The 22,224-nt window shown below is 42.9% G+C and overlaps 1 protein-coding gene and 1 long non-coding RNA gene across 12 annotated transcripts in view; both read right to left on the bottom strand.

Annotated features, from left to right (window-relative positions):
* The window catches only part of LOC118157205 (adhesion G protein-coupled receptor L3), a 212,123-nt gene that overhangs the window by 128,955 nt on the left and 60,944 nt on the right, over positions 1–22,224 (bottom strand). For all 11 annotated transcript variants that reach the window (XM_035311459.1, XM_035311460.1, XM_035311462.1 and 8 more), the window contains one exon: positions 11,128–11,208. In XM_035311459.1, the coding sequence (XP_035167350.1) occupies positions 11,128–11,208 (81 nt within the window). The remainder of the gene's footprint in view (positions 1–11,127; positions 11,209–22,224) is intronic.
* LOC118157206 lies at positions 8,628–10,387 on the bottom strand. The gene is made up of 2 exons (XR_004746575.1): positions 10,212–10,387; positions 8,628–9,781 (listed from the first exon to the last, which is right to left on the bottom strand). It is a non-coding gene; the product is annotated as an uncharacterized LOC118157206 (long non-coding RNA).

Below are 22,224 nucleotides of genomic sequence, written 5' to 3'. Positions count from 1 at the left end.
TCCTCTCCTCTCCTCTCCTCTCCTCTCCTCCCCTCTCCTCCCCTCTCCCTCTCTTCCAGTAGCAAACCCTGTTCTGCTGAAGCCGTCCCTCATGCTTGTAAATGATGGAGGCAGTAGGATGAGAAAAAATCATCTGCCCTCAAGTGCTGTGCCCGTTACAACCCCAGATGCTCCTGAGGACACTGTCCGGGTGAACTGAGCTATGTGCAGGGCTCGCACTGCAGGGTACGCGAGCATTCAGATGAGCTCCTACCATTCAGATGAGCTCCTACCCATTCAGTCCTCTCTTTGTGGCTGCTTCATGCCTTGGCAGCACTATTAATGAGGAAACAGTTTTGAAAGGGGAAAGTCAGTTCAGAACATTCCTTTAGGAGGAATGCCAAGATCTCTCCTTGTTTATTTTCCTTGTTTTGTAAACATTTTTGTAATACTCGTCAATACAGTCTGTATAGCATATTTCTTAAAATACCCAGCACGGACATCATTATCTTGCTCATGACTTTGTCCTTTTCTTTGATTCCACACACCGAAACTAATGCATTACGTCGCCATTTTGCTTTATGTATTGTGCTGTGTACCACTTGATTGTGGGCTCTTAGTGAATCAACCTAACATTAAATGAATCAGAAGGTACCTAAATCACATAACAACAGCACTGGAAATGGTCAGGAAACAGGAATTAAGGATGAATGTTCTGTTTACATGATCAAAACACATTAAGGCATGAGAAATGCTGAGAAATTCTTCACTGAAATGTCTGGTAAAAGCATTTAGTTTGCTTCTGCCAAGTTTTCTTTTAGCAGAGCTGGTTCCAGATCCCTACTGGTAAGCAAATTAAAAGTTCAGTAAATAAATTCTGTCAATTGTTTGGTTTTCTCACATTTTTCTCTTTGAATTCTTCTCAAATTCAAGCTTGCTTTTTGTCTTTAAATGTGACCTACAATCTACGGAGTATTAAATCAAAACGGTGCATTAACTTCACTTTTCCCCCCGTAACTTTATTAAGGTACAAAACCCAGCTTGCATAGTTATTATCACGAAATATTAACATAATGTACCTTTTCCTTAGCAACAGCTATAGTATCTGGGGAATGCAGCCCATAATAATGCAGCTTGATCTAGAAGCACAATAAAATATAAATAAGCTTGTTACACTTCACTGGCACACAGGATTCCATCGCAAAAGGCCTTCATGAATTTAGAAACCTTGTCTTCTTACTCTCAAGCACAGATTTTGTAAAGGAAGATTTATGGACACACGTTCCTTTTTATTCCAGAAAATGAAATGTAATTGTTTACTCAGTGTTATTTTGCTGCATGTCTACTACTAAATTTGTGGGCATAATACACACACACACCTGTGCAAAGCGGCAGTCTAAAAGAAATAAAGATGAAAACAGGACTTAGAGAAAAACAACAAATCTAAAGGGGAGACTGCCAGCGTAGCACCCATAATTGTGGTAATTTTTTTAACAAAGAAACACAACTAATTATTTTTTCCAGGTAAAATACAGCTGCAATGAAGCAAGGGATATACTTGCTACAAATTAATATGCTTAATCTAAAGCTGTCCATTCATAAGACTCCCAGCGCAACAGATCTATCAAAGCAAAAAAGAAAGAGGTGAGAGCCTGCTTAGCCCTCACACCCATAGGAGAAGAGGCTTTCGTGGACCTCATTTCCTTAGCTGAAGGTTGGCATATTTTGGCTGCACTAAAAATACATTTAAAACACAAAGTTGCCGTGTAAAGGTGTCTTCGGCTGGGTGGGAGCAAAATCTTCTCCTTGCCCCATGTCCAGCTTGTTCTCTCCATCCCTGAAAACCTGGCCAACAGCCCCACGGCCTGGATCGTGCCCTCATGTCCTTCTAACTCCTATAATTACATTTTATGAACCATAATCTCCCTTCTCAAAGGCAATCAAGATCTTTTAACTACTGCTTTCCATCAATTTTCCAGGAGAATGAAAAACATTGAACCAATTTGAAGGCAATAACAAACCATTTGGATCTAGAGGATAGCAGTCCTTGTCTTCTGAGCAAATATTGCAGTCACCAAGCCAAAGTGACTTGGCTGGAAGTCTTAAATAATGAGACCTCTTAAGAGAGAGCCAAGTTACAATCTTAACATCAGGTCTACATAATGTTTATCTGTTAACCAGTATGTAGTATGCGTTTATTAAAACTGGGATTTCCAAAAGCACACTTCAAGAGCTGGGTACCCAATTCATGGAAACAAATTTCCCTGAGTGGATTATAACACATCACCAGAATTCCCCTGTACAGAGCAATATAAAAAGTGAAGAATCAAATTGCCTTAAGGAAATTCAAGGGCCAAAATTTTAGAAGGAATCAGAACATAGACTCTGTGGTGGAAATATCTCCTTTTTTTTTCTCAACAATTTCTGATTCAACCCAAAATGTCAAACCCAAGTGTCAAATAGTGAAAAAAAAAAAAAAAAAAGGGAACAAAAAAACCCACAAGTGTTTATCTGCAGAAAAACCCCACTGCAGAGCTTTCTGAAGATCCACCAAATGAACACGAAAACTCCTTCCCCTTTTGACTCTGTGCTGTCAACAGCAAGCATGAACCAAACGTGATTTGCTCGTATGAGGAATCGGTTGCCTTTCTAGAGAGGCATGAGTCTGATGAACTTCAATGAGATGACATCAAACGCACTGACTGACCACTAAAATACTTCTGTGCTTTATTGGAAGGCAGCCAGATACCACTGGTGAATAGCCCAAGTCTTTATCAGCTGCTTTTCCTAACTTGTCTCATATTCAAATCTAGACTTGACCACAGGGTCATTTTGGATCATTTTTGTCAAGTAATTTGCAACCGGTGAATATAGTTGGACATCATTCATGAGAGGGACTGAGCCTGTTTTATTCCCAATCTAATTGCATACCACAGATTTTACTGGAATTAAAGTAAACCTTGCATTTCTTACATTCCTTTTGTAAGGGGAAAAGACCTTCCAAGGGAGTGATTTTCATTAAATACATACTCACAGTGAAATTTCTAGCAGCTTTTGTTGATGACATAAAAGTTCTAAAATAACAATCACAGAAAAAGAAAAATATAAAGAAAAATATTTGCCAGTAGAAGATGCTATAGATGTAATGCAATATTCCACCGCTGCAAATGTTTTATCATCCATGTCACTCACAAATCCAAGTTATAAATCTGGGAAGCATTAATTTTTTGTTAGGTAAACATACCATTCATGATCTAGTCTAAAAATCATTTTGTGCTGTCAATGGAAAACTCTATCAGACACTAAGAAGTCATCTGCTATTATAAATGGTGTTAACTGGATCATTTTTCATCCAAATTTATACCTGATGAAGAATAAAACAAACACTACCTCTGTAGCTGCAATAGAATAAAACCCGTTTTCTCATTCAGTAACTACATCAACATTGCAACAAGAGGTGGCTTCCTATCTTGACCGCTAACTAACTGTCTTCCCAGATTTAGAGTATCCGTTTGTTCTCCACCAGAGTTCTCCACCACCCAAACTAGGCCTTATATTAAAAAAAAAATCATAAAAATGCATAAAAGCAAATTTGCAATGGGACCTGTGTCTACCTGACCCTCTGAAATTGTACCTGTTTGTGAATATCCACAGGTCCTGCCCCGAACAACTGGGATCTTATGTCCCGCTCTAATGCAAACGCATGTTTTTGAAGGACTCCTTTAAAATAAAACATCATCCTCATATGCCCCACCTTAGTTTTTCAAGTTCTGATGAAATACTTCATCACAGAAGTCATGGAGCGCTTCTACAAATAGGCAGCACATGACGCAAGAAGCAAGATATTGGAAACGATGCAAACAGCACGGTTGCCCTGCTTTCCAGGGGCTACGAGTTCCCATAAGAAGTGCTATCTCACACCGTATGCCTTTTAAACTTCTCTGAATGGGCAACATGAAGGCCAGTTATGCCTCTCCATCAAATTGCTACAGACCGATACCGTTCCCTTTTAAACACACGTATGGCTTCTGTAATCAGTGGGCCTGAAATCTGATCTGTTGCACGATTTATTTGCCATCCTCTCCCATTACACAAATATAAATATAACAGGCATTTTTCTACAGGCCTGAACTGATTCAGAATTAATACCAGATGACAAAATGGACCATGTACCACGAAGGGAAAAGTTATGGTAAAAGCTCCTTCCCATTAATGGGGCCATTCATTCATATGGCCACTATTCCACAGGGGAGCTGGACATAAATTATGTATTTGACATCTAGTTATAGACGATTATATCTGACATAATGAAGTTATAATGGAAGGAGTTTGCACATTGTTTGGTTATTAAGTGCCCATTTCTTGTCCCTGCACCAGGTGCAATGGTGATAGGCCATACAAATCATCCAGAAGAAATGCCAAAATGGGCTCCCTTACTGATAAAGCACCACACATGTTTATTAATTTAACAGCTTGTCTTATGTCTCCCCCATCTGCTCATTTAAAACAGTTATTTGCCCTATAAATATTTCAGAAAGAGAAGTGTAGCCAAAAATTAGTCTGGCAGAAAAGGGAAAAAAAAAAAGAAGTTTGGGGAGAGTCTCATGCTGTACGCCGCGCTGTGTTCGTTTTCCACATTGAATTAGTTCCACGGCTTTTTTTCAAGCTGGTAATAGGACATTCACTTTGGATTAGTGATGCTTGAGGGTGTACTGCCATGGCTGTCTCTGCTTTCCAGCTGTTGCCACTGTCGGATGGGGGAAAACTTCCCCTGCTGATGGCAAGTGGCACAACTCAGTACAATGGAAAATGAAGCCCACTGTCAAAAGAATCTCCTGGGTGGACATCTCTGTCCACTTTGAACACATCAGAGTGTACCGTAGTGTAAAACAGCCAAAAAAAATAAAAAAAATTCAAGGCATCTTTAAATGACAGCCTATGCTGATTTCCATAGAAAAAAAATTTCAAAAAAAAAAAAAAAAAAAAAAAGGTAAAAAAGCAAGTTATAATGCTTTTTTTTTCTTTTTTTTTTAAGATTTGTAGGAATAATGGAAAAGGTGTTAAACATCAGTCAGACTCTCTCTTCCCCTCGATTCCTTAAATATTTTCAAGTGGTAAATACTTTGAACAGTTCCCACCAGCATACAGGATTTAGCACTCCTCCTTGAGAGACTTTGTTTGCTCCGGTTTACTGCTAGAGAAAATGCTGTTATCTTATAAATAAACAGCAATGCCCTGAGGTGCCCCTCTGCAATGAAAACACACATTCCAAACAAGTAAGAGCAACAGTTCAACACCACAGTAAAAAAGGAATCAGCGAAAAGCATTCAATTAACTCTTTCTGACTATGGATAGCTACAGGACGTGAAGCGGACCTTGCTGATCATATCAAGCGTGCAGGAGGATTGCAGGCTTGCTGCTAGGTTTCCAGGAGCTCTGGTTATTCTGGTTAGGATACCAGCTATCCTCATTCATGCTATCTAAATGAGGAATTAATAAATACTGAGCATGGCCCATGTTCAAAGCAGCTGCCTGCTTCAGGGGAATCAGTGTGTTCTATGAAGATGAACATTTCAGCGCAGATCTGAACTGTGAGGACAGATTTTTGAAGAGCTGTGGCTGAGACTGGGAAAACCATCACATACTTCTATCAGAGCTCACAGTCCATCATATTCACCACTCAAACAGGCTCCATACCTGGCAGCTACATCCCTGTGGCTGCATCTACCACACTACCCCCCCAAAAAAACCCTTCGTCTCCACATTAAGTTGTTTGAAGACTCATCTCCAGTGTGGAGGCTTTGAATGAGGAGCCCGTCATGACAAAAAGCCAAGTTCAAATGAAAGATAAACAGCAAAGAAGTCAACAAATGGATCTGTACAGATGCGTTCAAGATAAGGCAACTGAAAATTCAGTGCACATATGGTTGTTGCAAAACCTTTCCATCGACAGTAGGTTTACAGTGAGCTTACTGTGAATGATTCCCTCTCATCCAGTTGGTGAAACAGCAGTTACCCCTATGCCTCATACACCCTGCTTGCCTAAAAAGCCACGTGGGACAGACGCAATGAAAAAACACTGTGTTTTCCTTGCTAGCTGCTTGCTGCAGCTTAGGGGGGAATGAGATTCTCCAGTGGGCACAAAGCAGCTGTGAAGGAGAAGTCCTAAGAGCAGCCATGGCTGGAGAAAAGGCTGAGCAAAAGCAAAGAAAACCAAAGGAGAGAGGCAGGAGGAAGAGCAGGGGACTATGCAGAAACTCAGATGGTGGAAAGGGAGTGAGGGCCCTGAGCATGGGAGACCCAGACTATGATCCAGTACATGCATGGTACCGTCTTGGCTCTAAAGCAGTGGAATAACCTCTCAGCTGGATACTCCCTCCTGAAAGACAGCAGGAAAGTAATCTCACCTTAAGAAGCTGGAAACATATTGCTGTAACTAACCCTGAAGAGAAGGAGAAAGGTAAGTAGAAGTGAGACCTTGTTGAAAACCAGAGAGGCACTGTAAAGGATTCCCAAGCTACGTAAAGCAGGGGGACTCAAGCCAACGATGAAAAAGCCTGGAATTAGGAGGTATCTGGCCACCTTTAGCTCAGAGCAGGACCATCAAACACCACAACTCTCTCACAGCACTGTAACTGGGGAAGGAAGGCAGAAGGGTGGGTGTTTCAGGGCCCGGCAAGCATGGGATGCATGACTCTGTGTGTCAGCTTGAATTCATCCAGGAAGCACCCCAGGGCCTCCCTGCCCTGATCCCCCCTTTCCCTGGATCTGGGAAGGAGGACTGGGCTGAGCAGTAAGCCCTGCTGGTAACCGGCCGTCAGATCCTCCCAGATCATCTGCAAAGCCATCGACCCTCTCCGGGACCTCTGGGAGGAAGGGGCACACCACTGAGTTGGAGAGGAAAGACAGCAAAAGTAGCAAAACTTCTGTTTGTCTCCCTGACACCATGCCCTATAGGATTCCCTAAAGGAAGAGACTCTGCATGTAAGGAGGTTGAAACACAACCGAGGTTTAGAGGAGAAAAAACAGAGCCTCTACTGGGGCCAGAACAACTTCTTCACTTGAGAAATATGCACGGAAAGGTGAGAACCTCTCTCCCGTATTTGCTATGTATTTGTAGAACTGGGGACCAATAAAAGGTTTTGCTTATGATTTCGTATTTTGGACATACACTGGCTTCAAGTATATCAATCTCCAAGACAACTCTGTCTCCTGAGATTCGACTTTGAAGGAAACCATTACAAAATGCTAGCTCAACAGGGTAGGAGACCTTCTTGGACTGCCTAGCTGTAAAAGCCAGGCATATATTTCATGTTTAATATGATTCCACACATACACTAAATTCTGCTTCTATAAAGCTTTATAAATAGTTTTAGTGTGTAGATTCAGTAAGTTTAATTCACTCTATTCACTGTATTTTAGTACCTGGCAGGAACGGAGTCCAAACTCTAAATTTAATTTATTGCTATATATGATAATTCCATACAATTCCTTTCTAAGCCAGAGTATCAGAATTACCATTTATCTCTGAAATTCCTTGCTATTGTCAGTAACCAACGATCCGTTTTTAAATGCAGGTTCAATCCCCAGCCTAGGAGGTCATAACTGGTGGGTACAAGAAAAGTTTGACCGGCTCGTCACGACAGACCAACGATTAACATCTACGGCTCAGTAAGACAGGGCTGCCCGAGTGAAAGGAAGAGGCTCCTGAAATACCAACAGCTAATAACTACTCATGGAGGACACGAAATAGAGCTCACTAAGGTAAATAGATTTCTTCTCTTTATGCATTAGCCTCAACATCCAGCCAGCAGTCCCAGCTTGCAGTATCTTCAGGACCATGCACGATGAAGCTGAAGACACAATCGTTGCCTCAGCAATGTCACAGCATTTTACTTCTTTCCAGTGGTGCAAGGTCTTGGCTACCGCTGCAATCGTTCTGCATGCAGATGGTGTAAACAGTTGTGCAAAAATGATGCAACTGCATCTGGATCATCAGAATGAGAGGAGCTGTAAAAATAACGGTGAACAGTGCGTCGTGTAATAGAATTAATTTTAAAACACCCTCAAATTAAAAAGGGGGTGGGGAAAAGTCAGTGTCTTGCTTCAAGTGCTGATTCAGCACCTTATTTCTATTAAGTGATTTACGGTGTCATTACTGCAGTACTATACAGAGCAGTGGCTCAGAGTAATTACCCCGTAATGTATGATGACACTAATGTACTAGTAAACTACTGGAGTTTATACTCTGTTCAGAACTAGCATCAGGGCTCTGAAAGGCAGGTAAAAATGCACTGCATGCATAAACAATGTGGGTAAATGTCACCAGTGATAAAATTTTTAAAAAGGAGAAGGAAGAAGCAGTTACAAATAAATCTGCCAGCTGAGAATTGCAGCTGCACAGACCCACAGTAGCACTAAATCTGTATTGTTTTTAATACAGGAAGGAAAGATGTTTTTATAACCCTACCCTGGCTTCATTTCCATTTATTATAATTAAAACTTTAAGGTGGCTACCACCTTTCTTCTTTCTGCCACTGTAAGTGCAACATTGACCTGTACCTGGTGTTCAGTCAGTGCTAGGGCGAACATGGAAGGGAAATGAAGGGCATGAGAATGATTATTGGCATAAACTCTCATTTTTTAAAAAAGTACCAGCTACTGGAACTGTGGTGAATCAAGAATAGCTTCAGAATAGAGGTGTTTTTTGCCCTCTCTGTTTAAAGTAGCCCTTGTGGTTATGAGGTAAGGCCTAGAACATAACATGAGTGTGTGTTCCATGGTGTCAGGAAATGTAGCCAGACAAACAAACAAAAAATCTCATGACCTTCATACACTTAGAAAAAAAATCATGATTTTTAGAACACCCTAGTAGATTTGGGGTGCTGAGGCTGGAAAGGAGTCAGCAGATGCATATGTACATGCCCCTGGGCTGAAAGAAAGCCTTGCTCTTCCCTGGGAGACAGTACCAATTACCACATTTTTAAGACCCCCCAGAGTCACCAGCTAATGGATTGATGTCTCCAGAGCTGGCTGCCTCCCTGGCCTTCTCCTGTTAAATTATAAAAGGGATTCAAGTCCTTCTTGCAGTATGTGGCAGCAGTAATATCACTCCTTCCACTCTAAGCAGTCCTTTTTTTAAGATGTCTCAGCTGGAGTGGGGGATGCCCCATTGGAAGCAGTTAATGCAGCCATTTATGTTGAATAAACTCTATTTTCCCTTCTCTTCAAGTGCTGCAACTGTTCTGCCTGACACACTTTGCCCTGTTCCTGGTGGCAGGAGCATCCATCTCACAGAGGTAGCTGTGCCCTTGTGAACGGCAGACTACTGAAAATTTTTCTTAGTCTTTAGCTCTTTTACCTTGGAGAGAGCAAGGCACGGCATCATCTTTGCTGCTGTTTCATCGTCCTTGAGTCTTTCATAGACTGCTTGAGACCCCACGGCAAAGATTTACATTGACCTATTCTAAGTAAGCTCTGAATCATCACATTCAGCCTCAAAAGTTTTTAGTGAGAAGGTGCTGGATGTCCCACCTGTCTCTGCATTACTGAAGTGCTCTGCTAAAAAATCTAGCTAGCAAATTTTATCACAAACCTGGAGGTTTTCCAAGCGGCTTAGAAGCTGACAATCTCAAGCGCATGTGTCCCATCTCAGGTAACTCACCCAAAGTTGAATGGAGGTGGTGGACTGCCAGGAGATTGTGTATGACCAGCCTCACTCATGACAAGCCCAGCTTTGGAGAGAGGACTGTGAATCTGGCATCCTCATGCCCAAGCTCTGCCACCCAGCACATGGTTCCACCTCACAGAGATGAGAAAGGAACCACCGGTGAATAACCTTGCTGAGGCTGCTTTTGTACAGCAGAGTCATTTCCTTAGTTTTCATTACTGCATCAGCTAAGAAAACACATATTCACACTTAACAAAGGAAAAAAAAAAAAAAAAAAAAGAAAAGAAAAGCAAACGTTTACCTGATTGAGCTACACATCAAGGCACATGGATGGTGATGGAAAAACTCACTTGAAATTAAGGGAGGTTTTCATACCAAGTGCATTAACAGTATGCTTTCATTTAGCCTACAAAGTCTTTGGGCCATTGGAGGTGCAGGGGGATGTTTGCAGTTGCAGCTGCAATTCACCAATACAAGGGTTGTTCTGTCTCTCAGAATGTTAGTAAAGAAGTAAGATTTAGAAGACAGATTTCTTCGTATTGCATAATGACGGTGGGCCTACCCAGATTAATCTTGCATTAACGTATTTTTCAACCACAAGCACTTAGAGAAACATATACGCACACAAACTTACAGCTTTACAGCACGGGGACCTTAATAGCAACATCACTGCAAAAGAAAAGCCTGTACCCCTCCTGCCAGTGCAACACCATTCATACGCACTTGTGGAGCTGATGAAGAAATCTCACCATATGCATCTTCACATGGCAGTGTGAATGCATACTCTGGGTCCAAGCACAGTGAGGGTTCATCACTACACAGACAGCTGAAGATCCTTCAGATCAGATTGGGAAATCAAAGGCTCACATTCACATCACTTTATTTTCACTGCTTAGCAGAGGCACCTATGCAGGGCTTCTGTGGATTCAATGCGTATATATTAGCCACTAGTGTTGCTCCCACCGGCAATCAAGTGACTTAGAACTGGAGTCAACCTCTGAAGTGGACACGTCTCTCTATCGGCTCGAGAAAAAACCTTAAGCAATGTCAGTGTGGATTGAATCCAGACCCAAACCACCGTGCAACTCCTTTTGTGCCTTCAGTCACCTGAAGGCAGCTGAAATCTGCTTTTCTATATCCTGCCACCAGCCCCCTTTCCCTGTGCAATACCATTCGGAAGGAAATGAGAAAGGCAGAGGGCAGGAGCTAAAGTACACAGCTCCCTGAAGAAGTAAAGTAGTGAGGAGAGCAATGTGGCTTGTGAAACATATGGCATACTTAAAGCTACATAATGCGGCACATGGGACATGGTCTTCTCTCATACAACTGTCCCAGAGGAATTAATTTGTTCCCGAGAGTGTCCTTGGATGGAGCATGGTAGCTTTGCCGTGGAGGCTCTATGAACAAATGAATGAAATACACTCATGTCTATGGCTCTTTTGCAGTGCATGTGCATGGAGACTGCATCACTGACTCACCCTTGGACGGCGGTCGCTCCAGATCCGAATCGAGGTGGATCGGTGGGGCAATATAGGAAACTTGCCCGTGGTGAGCCTGCCCTGTGGACAAATAAGTGTTTTAGTGGCACTTTTTCCTGCAGAGATCTATCAGGGCTATAATTAAACATACAATATTTTTATGGCGTGGGACTCAGAATAGGTTTGCAAGTATTTTTTCAAATGCATGTTTTTCACATTTGTTGACATTCAAAACAAAGCTGAACTTCCATTTTGTGGGAAGTGATCATTTTTGTGATCAAAAGTTGTAAACACTCCCCTTTCTTTTGCTTTTTCCTTGCAGATACAGGTAGCTCTTCAGAACTGAAGTTATACCTGCTTTACCACTACCCTGTACGTTTTGCAGTGTTCTCTTAAGAGGCCATATGCCACAGAAGACAAGCAATTTCACTCAAGCCCATTCAGTCTGCTAATCTTACTCTAAGAGGGAAGCAAATATTTCTGTATCGCAACAATTTGTGCAAGATGTATGGCACGAAGTACAACTGCATCTGTTTGTCCCACCTGCAGATACGGGTTTGTGGAGCTTGGCATTGCTTTCACCTGAATGGAAGTTTTTCAGCTCCCAACACTGCTGTGCAGTTTCCCAATTGCTAAAGGCTCAATTCTTCTCGAATAATTTGGAGGTAACTATATCAAGAAACTTTTATTTATAATAAAAACATGTTGTTATAATTCATCTATTTACTGTAACAATTTACGGGGTTATTAATCTCTTTTTCTAAACACGGAAAGTTAATGACACATAGATTACGATAACAGCTAGAGTAACCTTCCTGTTTCAAGTAATATTCGTGCTGCAGTAAAAGCAGTTGATTCCTCTTATGAGGCACATTCCAAATAATTAATACGGCTCCCTGTTGACACTTGCTGTTGTTGCTCCAAGCAATTTCCAAGCTAGCGTCACAGGCAGTGGAGCAGTGGTACAGTCTTCAGGCGTCTTTGTAATGACATCCAGGAGTACCATGGGCACAGTATGCTGGTGCACATAATATGTTGAAAGCATCTACTCAAGGGGATAAAATATTAATGGGAAAGGGGAGAAAAAAAAAAAGCAGTGTGTCTGAATGGACGGGATATATTTACTGCTTTACACTGAGCCTGACTTAGATAATTTGCATTATTAGTAGCCATTACAACAACTGGACGCTATTCAGGTTTAAAATCTACTGACACATCATAAATTCTGTCTTTGCTTTTAAGTGCTTTAACATGGGAAATCTGCTTCAGGCAAACCCGTATCTAATAATGAGTTACTCTGGTTTCCCCTTCTTGTTTACATGTTAAAAATCCATATGATGTCATTACTGAATGCAAGTTATCATCTAAGAGCTGCTCAGTTCTGCAGTGGAAATAGGTAGATGGTCTACTCTCACTCCAAGCTGCTCAACGAGCAGAATCAGTGCCCTTGTAACTATGGGACAGGCTCCCCATTTGCTGCATCACAGATACCACTGAAATGCAAAACAGCTGGGGTTAGAAGGGACTTCTGGAAATAGCCTAGTCTAGCCCATGGGCAGGAAGAGCCGGTTGCCCAGGACAGCATCTATTTGAGGTCTGAAGATCTCCAAAGAAGGGAGATGAAAGGAGACTACACAACCTCTCTAGGCAACCTGGGCCAGTGCTTAGTCACCTGCACAGGAAAAAAAAAAAAAAAAAGAAAAAAAAAAGAAAAAAAAAAGGTTATTTTTATGTTTAAGTGGAATTTCTTGTATTTCAGTTTGTGCCCATTGCTTCTTTTCCTGTCACTGGATGCCTCTGAGAAGAATATAGTTTTGTATTCTTTATTCTATATCACCACACTCCCATCATGTACTTATGTACATCGATAACATTCCCCTGGACCATGTCTTCTCCAGGTAGAACAGTTCCAGCTCTCTCAGCTTCTCCCCACAGCTTCTCTTCAGTCATCTCTGTGGCCTTTTGCTGGACTGGCTCCAGTAAGTCATAGAATCATAGAATCATTAAGGTTGGAAAAGACCTCAAGGATCATCTGGTCCAACCATCGCCCTACTACCAATGTCACCCACTAAACCATGTCCCTAAGCACCATGTCCAACCTGTCCTTAAATACCCCCAGGGACAGTGACTCCACCACCTCCCTGGGCAACCCGTCCCAATGCCTGGCTGCTCTTTCTGAGAAGAAATGTCTCCTCATTTCCAACCTGAACCTCCCTTGGGGCAACTTGAGGCCATTCCTTCTACTCCTATCACTAGTTATCTGTGAGAAGAGGCTGGCACCCAGCTCCCCACGCCTTCCTTTCAGGTAGTTGCAGAGAGCAATGAGGTCTCCCATGAGCCTCCTTTTCTCCAGACTAAACAACCGCAGTGCCCTTCAGCCGCTCCTCCCTGTCTCTCTTCTGCTGCTAAGCCCCGAAACAGACTCGGCACCCAGGTGTTGCCTCACCAGTACTGAGCAGAGGGACAGGATCATCACCCTTAATCTGCAGGCAATGCTCTGCCTAATGCAGCCCAGGACACTGGTAGCCTTTTTGTCCCTTGGGCACATTTCTAGCACATTGCTAGTGATCCAAAAGAGAAAAAAAAAAAAAAAAAAAAAAAAGATTCTGCAAGTTTGGAGGGCTAGGCTGGAGTAAAGATACATACGCAGTATAAAAGACTACAGAACATCTGTGAGTTTAGACATTATGATTCAGTAATAACTAAGGAAGTTTATGAATGTTTTATAAAAGCTTTTACCTAATATGGAGGAAGCGGTAGCATCAAATGATTACATGTGATAAATGAAACAAGTTGCAGAAAGCTTTTATCTACTTGCTGCTGATAGAAAACACTCTAATCCCAAAAATATCAAACTTGACTCCTTTTAGACTGTATATTTCTCACAATATTAATAAATCAAATTTTGGGTTTTAATACTCTATCTATAAAAAAGCAACGCACACAAATGCTGTACTTCATTTTCTGGGCATGAATGCCAACTTAGTTTCTCTTCAGACTCATTATAGCTTTTCCATAAGAGAATAAAAAAAAGCTCTCCACTGTTATCTATGGCCACAATTATATGCTCAGGTTCAAGATCCTTTGAAAACCTTCTTGTTAATCAGCAGAAATTTTTTCTTTGATTTCACTATTACTTGCAATAGCTACATCTGAGTGGGTTGAGGGAAGGGAGGCAAGGCAGGGAGGCTGGAGGAAGCCCCAGCAATGGGACCGCTGTGCAAGTATGCAGAGGAAACTGAGTCAGGGAATCAAACTTGAGTATCAGAGTATGGTTCTTCTGGCTTTAGCAGATTTAAAAGTTTTGCCAGTGATTCCATTAAAAACCCCAGCTTTGTCCACTGAAACCATGCAAGATTTTGAGGCTGATATCACTGATGCAGCTCAAGACAGACTGACAGGACAGGTTTGCCAAACGATGCCAACCCCTGTCCACTTCATATGAGTTTAGCAGTTTCAGGTGCTTACTTCAAGCCTCAGCTTTAGGACTGAGTGACCCCAGACAACCTCACCTTTCTAGTTCCAGCTACCACAAACACTTGCAAAGGGGAATGAGAAAATCTTTTAAACCCCCCCCCCCCCCCCCCCCCGGGGGGGGAAGCAGAAACACTCAACAACTCCCTCTTCAAATCCCCCAGTCCTTCTGGTGTTTGCATGTGTTTGGTCTGTGCTGCCAACCTTGCAGCACCAGGAGGTGGGACGTAGGCCTCCCTTGCCCACGTAACTATCTCTCTGTATATCAAGCTTTGATGTAGACCTGCACACCTATTGCTCCACCTCCACAAACCTATTTGATCGAGTCTTCAAAAGTGTGAAGAGCTGCCCCCATGCTAACCAACACCGGGCTGTTGTTCAAGTACCCATCCCTATGGGAGAGGAAATGGCTAGCGTCAGGCCCTCCCCAAATTTTACAGAACACTCTAAAAATAAATGCACCTCTTTAAATAAGTGACCCACTTTTTAGATATTAAAAAAAAAAAAAAAAAAGAGAGAGAGAAAAAAGCCTGTTTCTAACAAAATACCAAAGGTCAAGATGTCTCAGTTTCTGATGGAAAGTTGGGCATGCCTTGTATTATAACAGCTTGCACAGCCCTCTCCAAATCCCACTCTGACTATAACCATCTGGTGTTTCTGCAGCCGGCTCTCAGGTAAAAAAGTAAACAGCAATCAAATGTAATCATCAAAGTAATGCGTGATGAAGTTGCCAATTTTGTATCTAATCACTTCAGTCGGGCTCCGTTTCCCTCATTCCTCTTGCTCGCGAGGCCCAGCCACCGTCATGGCAGCGGCCTCCTCAGGAAGGCGGGCACTGATGGCTGACAGTCTTGGCCCCCCTGTGCGTGGCAAGAGACAGGTAGAGAGGCTCTCGTGCCATACAATCTGCTAAAAACAAGGGCTAATGCTGGAGTGCCTCAATGGTTCAGTCCTGGTCTGCTGTTTTTTTTTTTTTTTTTTTTTTTTTTTTCCTGTGTGTCATGCTGTAAGGATTCAAGCCTGGCCAATGCTGCATAAACATCAAAACCACCTTCTTTGCCAGCAGCTTCATGCTCTCACCCGTACATCAAGTCAGTCAGCAAACCCCGGCTCCGCTCCCTCCCACTGCAGCTCAGACCCTCAGGCAAGGCAGAGCAAGCACCGAATTTGACATGGGCAGCCACAAATGCCCTGCCTCCCTTCTTCCCACCCACACTGCCTCCCTCAGCAAGGATAGGGAGCATCCACAGCAGGCAGGCCAAATGCACGCGCTGTGGCAACGGGATGTTTGGGAGCTGCAGTTTTGGGAGAGAATCATAGAATCATAAAAGCTTGGAAAAGCCCTCCAAGATCATCTGGTCCAACCACCCCCCTACCACCAGTGTCACCCACTAAACCATGTCCCTAAGCACCACGTCCAACCTTTCCTTGAATACCGCCAGGGACGGTGACTCCACCACCTCCCTGGGCAACCCGTCCCAGTGCCTGACTGCTCTTTCTGAGAAGAAATGTCTCCTCATTTCCAACCTGAACCTCCCTTGGGGCAACTTGAGGCCATTCCCTCTAGTCCTAGCATTAGTTATTTGCGAGAAGAGGCCAACCCCCAGCTCCCCACACCTTCCTTTCAGGTAGCTGCAGAGAGCAATGAGGTCTCCCCTGAGCCTCCTCTTCCCCAGACCAAACACCCCCAGCTCCCTCAGCCGCTCTTCACAGGACTTGTGCTGCAGAAGTATAGACATGGCCTGCAAAGTCCACCTGGTGACATGGCCTCCCTCAAGAAAAGGAAACAGAGGAGATGTTTGTGGATTGGAAGGAGCACCTGGCTTTTCAGATCTTATACATGAGAGATGGAGCACAGCTTAAAAACACAGTAACTTACAAGAACAAAGACGGTATTTTGTGAGGACCGTGGGAAACATAATAGCATGCATGGCTTGAGGGATTTTTTTTAAGGGATCTGAATGCTTACAGACACAAAATAAACATTGACACATCTTCAAAAATCTGGCCTTAAATAATTTAGTCTACAGATTTTTGTGATAGAATTACAGAAGAAAATCTGCAAATGCATGAACTAAAAAAAAAAAAAAAAAAAAAAAAGAAAGTAGCAATACAGCAGTCTCATCCATTTATCTATTAAAAACACTTCCCCCTGGTTCTTTTTGGAAGCATACCCACCATTTGTAGCATGTGACAGTGCAGAACTCCCTTCTGACCCTATTCCAAGTTTCCAGTGCCTGGTTATCTCAATGTTATCTCTGCTGTCCCCATCCAGGGGAGATCACTGCAACACATTTCTTTGCTGTCACGTCAGACTGTATCTCTTGCTTGTTTTTCTACCCATTTTCCAGCCTCTTCGGGCATATTTTCTCCTTCCACTGACTTCCTTCTGCTCTTGAGATCCTTCTTAGACAGTCTAGCTAGCATTTCACCCAGAGTATTTCATTTAGTGTTGTGCCTGTACCTCTCACAACTCACTGCTCCCTTGCACTGCCTCTCCGATGCCCCGTGCTTTCAGCACCTCTGAATACAGCCACCTCTGTGGACTGAACTCCTTCGTTCTGTTTATCCATCCACTAACGAGTAAGTTAATAACCGTGAAACTGCACATTGATTCCTGAGACTTTGACTTCAGTTCTTCACCTCATTTTTTATAATAATGGGATGGGCACACACCACTTAATCTTAATATACATATTCTAAGAAAAAGTCTCAGAAAACATACCAGCAATTTTAATAAAATTGTTACATATAAAGTTTAATTTACATGCTACAGCTCCCTCCTTCCCCCCCGCTCCTCTCCCCCTCCAGTTGAACATTTCCATTTTCAAAAGCAATCTAGTTTGTCTGGTCAGAGGTTGGACTCGGTGATCTTGGAGGTCTCTTCCAACCTAGACTATTCTGTGATTCTGTATGATTGATCTGATCTGTAAAAAACAACATTACTTTTTGACCACATTTCTGTAATCCTCTGTTAACAGGATTTTTTTAAAAATCTAATTTATTACCTAGATGAAGACTACATTCACTTTGTTGGATTGCAATTTCCAGGATCATCACTCTCGTCCTCTTTAATTTCTAAAATTAGTACATTTTTCTTGTCATTTTTTCTCCAGTCACGGGTCTTTTTGAACTGCACAATATGTAGGCATATATAAAAACATATGGAAAGAGAAATTAAAGAGCTGGTAGGTTTGCTAACAAACTCTTCTGACATGCCATTAAACAAATTTCATTCAGACCTATTACTCTGCATATATTCAGGCTTCTCCCAGCAGCCTTTTTACTGCCTTTCATCAATGACTATCTTTGCAAAACATCATTTCCTCACTGCCCACCCTTTTCCATTTTGCATTAAAAGCTTTCTTTTTAAATAAAGCTTTTATAAAGCCATTCCCTACCTCAGAAATGTCAGAGCTAGCACTGATTCTGTCCACGGCTTCATTTATTCACGGACTTTTATGGGGTTTCTCTCTTTCATCTGTACATCTCTCTTTCATCTTTCATTGCCCTTTTAAATCCTTAAGGTTGTTGTAACTCATCTACTCCCTCTTCTTCTCTCTCTCCCAGGATTATTTCTTCATCCTCCCCTAGAAGCCTTGCACACTTCCGAATACAAGAAAACTTCTTTTCCAAAGGGTGCTCTCTGAGTACATTAGCTCTGCTCTTTTGCCATTTTACCTCTTTTATTTCATACTAGGAATGATTGCAAGCTTAAAGCAAAGGGAAAAGTATGGTACCCGTGAGCAAAACTGTGTCCAGGTCCAATGTCTGTGGGAAGGGCAGGACTGCTAGGAGCAGCTCTGAAACAAGGAGACCATGGCACCACGGTCATAGGGTGGGCAGCCTGTTTGGGCACATGGTAGCTGCTTGTGGAGGGTTTTCTGATCACAGCTGCTTTTGGCAATTGGAAGTTACCAAAACCTCAGAAGCCTCAATGGGCATTTACAGACAGCCTACAAGTCATGCCAAGGAGTGGTTCTGCACACGGTCAACGTGACAAGAAAATGTTTCTTCTCCCGTTCTATTCTTGACAGAAGCAAAGTTATATTATTGCAACTACCCATTGTTTAGTTATACATTGGTTCTGAAACTGTCTCAAAATGTACTTAACAGCTCTCACAAATGCCAATACTGTGTACCTTATGTACCTCATCTTCCAAGAGTGTAGGAAATGCAGGAATGCACTTTTTTTTTTTTTTTTTTTTTTTTTTTTCACCTGAAATCTGCTTTGATACATGAATTTCACTGCTCTGCCTTCCAAAGACAGGGGTCTACAGGAAAACAGGAATCAGTTTGCAGAAGAGAAGGTCAGTTCTCATCTCCTTGTAGGAAGCTGTGGCTGAGTTCCCCAGTACCAACCAGAGAAACCTGCAAGCACAGCCACAGGGCTGTTAAATGCAAAAAAAAAAAAAAAAAAAACACCTTGGAGTTAAGGAAGAAACCTTGATAAAAGAGGCAGGGAGAGGGGTGAGTTGGGAAGATCTTTGCCCAAGTCCAAGCAAAACATGCATCTCCTGTTTTAAAGTAAATGCAGATCCATGAACAGCGCCTGACAACTTATTTGTGTGAGTGGAAAGCATGATAAAATGGGCTAATATTTTCCAAGAACATACTATTCCTGTTTTGAATCAGTAACAATAAACAACACCCTTAAACATGGGGGAGAGGAAATCAAAATGGTGTTTTTTGATGACCCAACTGTCCCTCTTTTGACAGCCATTACACAGGAGGATCTATGCTAGCTGAATTTCTAGGAATGCTTTGGAACTCAGATTTGAACTATATACAAAGATAAAGACAAGAATAGTGCCAGAGGAATGGATTAAAGACTGACTGTTACAGCAGCTGAAGCTGGCAGCTGCATACTTTCAAATGAGCTTTTGGGACTCAGAAACTCAAGCCCCATCTGAAGTCAGAGGTAAGGAAGCTTCTTCAAGTCATACGGAGATTCTTCCCTATGCCGTGCAAACATTGCAATTTGTGTTCTGTGTTTACATGAACCTCACCCCTCGGTTAAAGACTTAAAACATTGGCTTTTTAGGGCCTAGACTCCAGGGGTGCTCTGCAGACCCCAGCAAACGTCCCAAAATTGACTCTGCAGTATAAGCCTGGTATACGAGGGAGGAAGAGGAAAAAAAGTCAGGAAATATTTCACGTATTATAATTGAATAGTGTTAAATACCTGTCTTCCCCACATGCAGAAGAACGTGGAGGAAGACCCTCTCCAGGTCTGGCTTTCCCCAGAGCCTGAGGCAGGGAGCTGACCTGCAGGGCTGTGCATTTTCTAAGACGTGCTCCCCAAAAGCTTGCCCCGCAGGCTGAAAGAAAGATGACACATTCTATTATCCCTCTCCTCCCAGATGTGTTCATCATGCTATGAAATATGATTTACCAGTCACCTGCACTAGAAACTGGGGAGGGGGGAGTGCAGATGAGACTGAGGGATTTGGAGCAATGCAGTGCTCAGAGCCCTGGAGGAGACGATGAATATCCATAAGCAAGAACTGTCCAGAGCGGCTTTAGCAGTGGCAAACACTGCTAAGCCCCAGGAGGTTTTCTTGGCCACCTCTCAAAGATTTAATCTGATATGAAGAGCACTGTGCCAGCTTTTGCCGTCCGAAACTCCTCTCTTTTCCCAAAAGTCAAACAGGAAGTTTTCAACTGCCTTAATGGATTGTGGACCAAGTCCAGCAAATTCTGCCTCAGATGGGACTGAAAAGACTTGGGACAGAGAAGTTTGGAAGAGGGGAAACCCAGCCAAAGCCATCCAGTTCATCTCCTGCAGAGGCAAAATAGTTCCTTATGTTGTTTTGAACGGCATCTCCCTGAAGCTGCCCACTGCTTCCTCCAAGACACCAATCTACAGATCCTGCTGCAAAGATTACATCTTTGTTTTCCCTTTCTTGGAGGAGGGATTCTTCTGCCTTCCTGCCTGTTTCTGCCTTATTTTTTCCTGTTTCTTGTTGTTTTTCCCCACCAGTATTTCTTTAGCCCTGCACTTTGTTGCTGTGCTCTCAATAACGCTCACATTTCTTCCCTCTCCCACCTCCATGAGCTGGGCATTATTAAACAAGGGTGCAGCTTCACATCATAGCTAACCCATTTAACAGTGGTCTCCCTTCTCTCAGGACACTGCCGTGCATTTCCACCCCCCCCCCCCCCACCCCCCGATCTGGCAATTAATGCAAGCAGACAGCAAGCTAGAGCTGATCTAATGGAAAACAACCCACCGAAAACAGTAATTACTGGTTTTCAGCTGGATCAATGAGCACCACCAATTCAGTCTGCCACAGCAGCAGTTCCAGATCCGATAAAACATGAAAGAGCCAAGGCTGGAGGGGCGATGGGGACAGCTCTCAGTCTCGGTGTAACATAAAACCACACCTGGGAACAGCAGTAGCATTGTTTCTAGATGCCCCTCTCTTCCCACACAAGGCTCTCTCCTCGCCCCAGGAGACTCCCACCAGTTGCATCCTTTCTTTGCCACCTTTCAGACAGCTTTCAATCCACCTGCCAGGATAATTTAGAGAGCTACATTGCACAGCTCCAGGTCAAAGGTTCTAGTGAAAGCCACCTGCATTACAGCACGCTCACTCCTTGCATATTGAGCTCGGGACACAGCCCTGTCTTTCAGTTAGTTGGGCTGCTGTTGTTAATGCAGGAAGGGGAGCAGTGGGGAAGAGAAGAAATCAGGCAGCACTTCTTGCTAGGCTGAGCTTAAATTTCAGTGGCAAAGCATCCAGGGGAGGTTGTCAGAGAAATCAGCTGAGATGCTGGATTACATGGTAGGAGACACATTTGAAGCAGACAGGTAGATATGTGACTCACCAGCACAGAGATGGTAATTGAAGTGTCTTGTGGTTTCAAACAGTGCGAGATGCAGTCCAAGAATTTGTCATTCTCGCTTTCTTCCATTTGTGACAGCCTGTAGCAGATGTCCACTCCAATATGCTTTTATTTTGCAGTCTGTATGTCTTTGCACAGCCAGCATGGTCTCCATCCCCATGTCATATACCTCCCTGATACTTCTTATACCTCTTCTGTGATCCTCTCTCCCTCTGTCACCTCCTGAGCCCTCACTTTTGCTCACCTTCTATGCCAGACAAGTCTCTCTACAGGAACTCATGACTACAGCCTCCAAGAACCAGTATAAACATGCAGGCCTGCTTCCGCAGTTCCTTGCATGCAACCTCTCATCTTGCTTAATGACCTGCATCTTCCACTGCCACAAAACCACACACCACAAACTTCAATTCCTATCTTCCACAGCTTTCAGATGCGCTTTCTGTGACCAGTCCTGCATTGTGACTGCAGCCCAAATGGGACTGTCAGACAAGAGTTACAAGAGCCTTCCTCATTACAAGTATTTTTATGAACTTCTATCATCAAGGAAGTGCAAGAAGATGAGTAATTTGTTTTCCTAACTTCATTTGTTTTCCTAACTTCATTAATCACTTCTTTTGATCTACTACAGAAGCTTTGAGATGAGCAGCACAGCCTGCCTGCCTCTGTTGCCAGCTTATTGCCAAGCTTGAGCTAAGGTGCAGAGTTCCTGCAAGAGGGGATATACTTAACCCTAAAGCAAGTGATCAGACAGTAAGAGAGATCAATGCTAGGTTA

The sequence above is a fragment of the Oxyura jamaicensis genome (genome assembly GCF_011077185.1).
Source record: "Oxyura jamaicensis isolate SHBP4307 breed ruddy duck chromosome 4 unlocalized genomic scaffold, BPBGC_Ojam_1.0 oxy4_random_OJ72816, whole genome shotgun sequence".
In the NCBI taxonomy this organism is placed as follows: domain Eukaryota; kingdom Metazoa; phylum Chordata; class Aves; order Anseriformes; family Anatidae; genus Oxyura; species Oxyura jamaicensis.
The sequence above is the reverse complement of the archived record's forward strand: the minus strand, read 5'-3'. Positions and strand labels throughout refer to the sequence as shown.